Source organism: Morus notabilis, unplaced genomic scaffold (genome assembly GCF_000414095.1).
Source record: "Morus notabilis unplaced genomic scaffold, ASM41409v2 Scaffold2645, whole genome shotgun sequence".
NCBI classification, from domain to species: Eukaryota; Viridiplantae; Streptophyta; class Magnoliopsida; order Rosales; family Moraceae; genus Morus; species Morus notabilis.
In genome coordinates this window covers 2419-8676 of record NW_010362505.1, presented here as the reverse complement: position 1 = coordinate 8676, position 6258 = coordinate 2419, and the positions used below count along the sequence as shown (strand labels likewise).

The window sequence follows — 6258 nt, the reverse complement described above, 5'->3', positions numbered from 1 at the left end:
ACAAAGCAATAAGGAAACAAGCATAAAATCAGTAAACTGAATTGACACAAAATCCATGGGAATCATTCGGATATTCCCATGAAATCACACTGATTTTCCACACTCCCCCTCAAGTTGGTGAATATATGTTAATCATTCCCAGCTTGTCTACTAGAGCTTCAAAACTTTGTCTTGGTAATCCTTTGGTTAGGATGTCAGCAACTTGTTGAGTCGAAGGCACATAAGAGAGTTCTACTATTCCCTCGTCAATTTTCTCCTTAATGAAATGTCTATCAATCTCTATGTGCTTGGTATGATCATGGTGAACAGGATTCTGAGCTATGCACAAAGCCGCTTGATTGTCACAGTAGACCTTTAAAGGAGCCTTGTGTTCAACTTGCAATTCTTCCAAGACTCTCTTCTAATCAATTTTGTCGCAAATTCCATGTGCTAGTGCTCTGAACTCGGCTTCTGCACTACTGCGAGCAACTACACTCTGCTTCTTACTCCTCCAAGTAACAAGATTTCCCCAGGCCATAGTACAATAGCCAGAAGTTGACCGCCTGTCTTCAACTGAGCCTGCCCAATCAGCATCTGTAAAAGCTTCAATCTGCCTTTGATTAGTTTTCCCAAAAAACAGACCTTTTCCCGGTGTCATCTTGAGGTATCTCAGAATCCGATACACGGCAACTAGGTGTTCTTCATAGGGAGAATGCATATACTGACTTACAACACTTACTGCGAAAGCTATGTCGGGCCTGGTATGAGATAGATAGATTAGTCTCCCTACTAACCTTTGATATCTCCCCCTATCTACTGGATTTCCTAACTCCTTCTTTCCTTTTCCATTCACCTCCACAGGAGTCTCAGATGGTCTTCCACCAAGCATTCCAGTTTCCTTCAAGAGATCAATCGTATACTTTCTTTGAGAAATCAAAATACCTTTTCTTGTACGAGCAACTTCCATTCCCAAAAAGTATCTCAGCTGCCCCAAGTCTTTGACTTCAAATTTCCTAGCCAACACCTTTTTCAAGTCTGACAATTCTTCCAAGATTATCCCCTGTGAGGATAATGTCATCCACATATACTATCAAAATCGAGATCTTACCACCTAAGTGTTTGTAGAACAACGTGTGATCAGCCTGTCCCTGAGTGAAACCCACACTTCTGACAGTCTTAGTGAAGCGGTCAAACCAGGCTCGAGGAGATTGTTTAAGTCCATATAGTGACTTCAACAACCTGCACACCTTATCGCCTCCAAATTCTCTTTCAAACCCTGGCGGGGGATTCATATATACTTCTTCTTCGAGAGTCCCACTAAGAAATGCATTTTTTACATCCATCTGGTGTAGAGGCCAGTCAAGATTAGCTGCCAACGAGAGTAGTATCTTGATAGTGTTTAGTTTAGCAACCGGGGCAAAGGTCTCATTATTATCTACACCAAAGGTTTGTGTAAAACCTTTAGCTACCAATCGTACTTTATACCTTTCCATTGATCCATCTGAGTTGTATTTGATTGTGAAGACCCATTTACAACCCACTAGGCATTTTCCTTTGGGTAGGTCTACAATTGCCCATGTACCATTCTTCTTCAAAGCTCCCATTTCCTCCATTACTGCCTTCCTCCACTGTGGCTTTTCAAGAGCATCATGTATACTTTCAGGAATCTCTTCAGCAGATATCTTTTCGGTTACAGCTCAGAAGGCAAGAGACAGATGTTTGAAGGACATAAAGTTATAAAGTGGATGTTGGGTGCAGTTCCGAGTGCCTTTCCGAAGTGCAATGGGCACATCAAGATCACCAGCTGGTAGTTTTTCTTCTACTGTCTAAGCCTCCTCTTCTTTGGATTCTTCAGCAACAACACCTGCGTCATTCATTTGTGTGTTTACCTCCGGTTCAGGCTCTTGGCAGTGCTCCGGAGTTGTAATAGGCTTGTGTTGCTTTCGAGGTTGTCCAGCCCGCCTAGAATAAACACGAAGTTCTTGTGGTTCTTTTTGTGTGCTGCTTTGCACATGTGATTCTCCCCCTGTTTCCAGATCATTAGACAACATAATAGGTAACACAAGACTCTTAGAAGATGAACCAGGAGACTCTGACTCTAACTGAATGGGAACTACTGACTCTGTTTCCGATTGAGCGGAGAAATCCCAAAGCTGCCCTGTATGTCTCACATTCTCCCCTTGAAGGGCAGATTCGTAGTAAGCTTGATTTTCAAAGAATGAGACATCTATGGATACGTACACCTTTTTCGTGACAGGACAGTAGCATTTGAAACCTTTCTGACTTGGAGAGTAACCTAAAAAAATACACTTAATAGCTCTAGGATCAAGTTTGCTTAGTTGAGGTGAATTCGAGTGTACAAATGCAGTACATCCGAATGTTTTAAGAGGTAGATTATGAAGTAGACGAATTTGGGGATAAGACTTACGAAGAGTAGACAATGGTGTTTGGTATTGGAGTACTCGAGAAGGAAGACGGTTAATCAGATAACATGATGTAAGAACTGCTTCACCCCAAAAACACTTAGGAACATGGTTTTCAAACAAGAGTGCATGAGCTGTTTCGAGTAAATGCCTGTTTTTACGTTCAGCAACACCATTTTGTTGAGGAGTATCAACACGTGAACTTTGGTGGAATATTCCATTTTCTGCTAGATATAGACCTAAAGTATTATTAAAATACTCTTGGCCATTATCTGTACGAAGAATCTGAATTTTTGTCTGAAATTGTGTTTCCACCATTTTATGGAAATTTTGAAAAATACTGGCAGCATTGGATTTTTCTTTTAAGAGAAATACCCAACTGACTCGAGTATGGTCATCAATAAAGGTTATGAACCATCGTGCATCGGATATGTTATTTATTCTTGACGGACCCCAGATATCACTATGAATAAGTGAAAAAGGTTTGGATATTTTGTAAGGTTGCAAAGGATAAGGAACACGAGTATGTTTAGCAAATTGACATGTTTCACAGACAAATAAGTTGACATCTTTATTGATAAATAATGAAGGAAACAACTTTTTCAGACATAAAAAACTAGGATGGCCTAACTTATTATGCCATAACATAATTTCACTGGAAGTAGAAACAGAATCACAACTCAAAGCTTGAACTTGTTTATTCCCTGCAAGCCGAGAACCTTCAAGTAGATATAGCCCATCACACTCCTCAGCACTGCCAATCGTCTTTCTCGAAAGTAAATCCTGAAACTCACACAAAGAATGAGAGAACTTGGTTATGCAGTTCATATCCTTGTTAATTTTGCAATGGACAAAAGATTGCAGGCAATGGTGGTATGTACAACACAGAATGCAGAGTTATACAATCAGAAATTCTCACTGTCCCTTTTCCAGTTACAGATGCCAAGGATCCATCCGCAATTTTAATTGTCAAACCATTATCAACTGGTTCAAAGCTCGAAAAAAATACTCTTATTGTTTGTCATATGGTCTGAGGCTCCCGAGTCAACAATCCAACAAGCTTTATTAATAGTTTTGGTTGTTAGGGCAGAGAGAAAATTACCCCTTTTTGCAACTACTGCTCTTGGGCCCGAGGACGACGAGGATGGAAGCTGTGACAGAATAGTTTGAAGCTGTTCCAGTTGCTCTTTGCTAAATGCGGAACCTGAGGTAGTTTCTGGAATTTTTTCTCCTTCTCCAAATGCAGCTGTAAAGCCTCGGCTTTCTCCAGAGTTCCGTTGACGCCAGCGTTCACGTGCTGGTTTCCAGTCCGATGGTTTTCCATGGATTTCCCAACATGTGTCTTTGGTGTGTCCATGGCGTTGGCAGCGATCACACCAAGGTCTGTCACTGCTCTTCTGATTTCGGTTTTCTCCACTAGGTCCAAAATTTTTCTTAATCACCAAGGCTGATTCTTGGTGTGGCGGTTCAACAATGGGATTAGGGCTGGTCATCTTCTTCCCAAGCATGACTCTGCCGAGCCTCTTCACGCCTCACTTCAGCAAATGCCTCGATCTCAGGGAATGGTTTGAAGACAAGTACACGGCCTCGAACTTCATCCAACTCCTTATTGAGGCCGAGTAAAAATCAAATACTCGCTCCTTATCAAGCATCTTCTTGAACTTGGCGCTATCCGTAGAGCAACTCCAATTGAAGTCCTGATATAGGTCTAATTCCTGCCATAAGACTTGCAGTTCATTGTAATATTCTGTTACACTTAGATTACCTTGTCTCTTCTCTCTTAGGGCAGATTTCAACTCGAAAATCTGAGTAGAATTCCCTAAATCGGAGTACATCTCTTCTACCATTTTCCATATTGCGTTTGCTGTTTTGTAGTAGAGATAAACGCGGCTGATCGCTGGTTCCATCGAGTTCAACAGCCACGCCTTTACCATGGAATCTTCGGATTTCCACTTCTTGTAGGCGGGAGTTCCAACTTCAGGTGGTGTGGCCTCTCCTGTCAAGTAATCTAGCCGTCCTTTTCCATCAATTACAAGGACCACCGATTGAGACCACTCCACATAATTTGCACCATTCAACTTGTGCTGTGTGATCTGCAGTGAATGGTTGTCATTAATGTTGTGGATGATCTGTTGGGATGTTGCTGTTGACGTTGAAGTTTGCCCACTTGTAGCGTCGGAGACTGCTTCACGAGAGGCCCCTGTTGTGGCCCCTGTCATGGCCGTTTTTGCCATTTAGAAGAAACCGGAAGAGGCAAAATTCGGCTCTGATACCATAAAGATTTATGAGGAAAATAATTATTATTTCCTTAGTATAGATTACAGAGAAGGCTCTCCTTAAATAGAGAGAGAAAATGTACAAATATTGTAATTCTTTATTACCGTTTATTCTCCTAAAAAACCTACCAAAAATACTACAAAGCAATAAGGAAACAAACATAAAATCAGTAAACTGAATTGACACAAAATCCATGGGAATCATTCGGATATTCCCATGGAATCACATTGATTTTCCACAAGAAGAACTACAGAATGAAAGATGGAAGGGAATTTGAGGACCCCCCAAGCCTCCCACAGACTCAATGACTATTAACCAAATTCTCGATGTCCTATTCTCTCCTCCTCTCCTCTATTTATTCCCCGTTTTTCCCATAACAGACTCTCGGGATCCTCACATACTTGGATCCCCATTCATAATAACTTTCCCCCCAGCCTATCCTAGTTAAATCGCGAAACTAACCCTGCTCATTCCTTGCCACGTCATGACTATCCTTCTTCCTTCTCCTAGCATATACAAACTTAAGGGGTGGGGGTGGAGGCCTAACATTATCTTTCTATTGATTCATCTGCTTTATATTTTATCGTGTAAACCCATTTACACCCCTACGGGTTTCTTTCCTTCAGGTAACTGCACTAACTCCCAAGTTTTGTTCTTCTCCAATGCCTCCATCTCCATATTCATGGCTTGCTTACATTTTTCATTGGTTAAAGCCTCGGATAAATTGGTAGGGATGGCAATGGTGTTTAAGCTGACAAGGAAGGCTCTATGAAATGGTGCATATGTATGTCTTATGTTCCTTCGGGAGGTCAACTGGCTGATGTTTTAACAAAAGGATTAAGTGGTTCTAATTTTCATGAGATTGTAACCAAGTTGGGAATGGAAGATATTCATTCCTCAGCTTGAGGGGGAGTGTCGAGAGGTATTTTAGGCTGGAAATCAATTAGGAAAATTAGTTTTAACAATTCCTAATTTTCCGGGATTGTGGTAGATATTCTTTCCTATTTTCTCTCTATGTAAATTCTATAAATACCTAGCAATGTAATTATTCAATATACGGAAATACAAAGATATTTTCCAATCCCTAGTTTTCAACATGGTATCAGAGCCCTAGGACGATTCTCTAGGGTTTTATGCCACCAAGTAGCCTTCATCGCTGCCGTCATTGCCAAGTAGCCTTCATTGCTGCCGTCGCTGCCAAGCGCCTTTATTGTTGCCGTTGCTACCAAGCAGCCTTTATTGCTGCCGGCCATTACTGCATTATCCTCTCCTTGAAATCCAATTTTTTTTTTCTTCCCCTTCATTCAACTATGTCCGATTCCAAGGCCACCAGCACTTCCGTGACTACTGAGGAGGCTTCTCCTGCCCAGAAAACCGGGGACTTGCAGAATATTAGAGCCTCTTATCGACTCAACGGGAGAAACTATCTCAAGTGGTCCCAAGTCGTTCGCACGTACCTCAAAGGAAAGGGAAAAATCAGCCATCTGCTTGGGACTGGACCAGCAAAAACAGACCCTGGATTTGTGGCATGGGATGAGGAGGATTCGATGATTATGTCATGGCTGTGGGATTCAATGGA

General features: G+C 41.6%; 1 protein-coding gene across 1 annotated transcript; it reads right to left on the bottom strand.

Annotated features, from left to right (window-relative positions):
• Positions 1-400: 400 nt before the first annotated feature.
• Positions 401-946, bottom strand: LOC112092343 (uncharacterized mitochondrial protein AtMg00810-like). The gene has a single exon (XM_024168303.1). It carries the CDS (start codon positions 944-946, stop codon positions 401-403), a length of 546 nt encoding a protein of 181 aa, XP_024024071.1.
• Between the last annotated feature and the right edge of the window lie 5312 nt (positions 947-6258).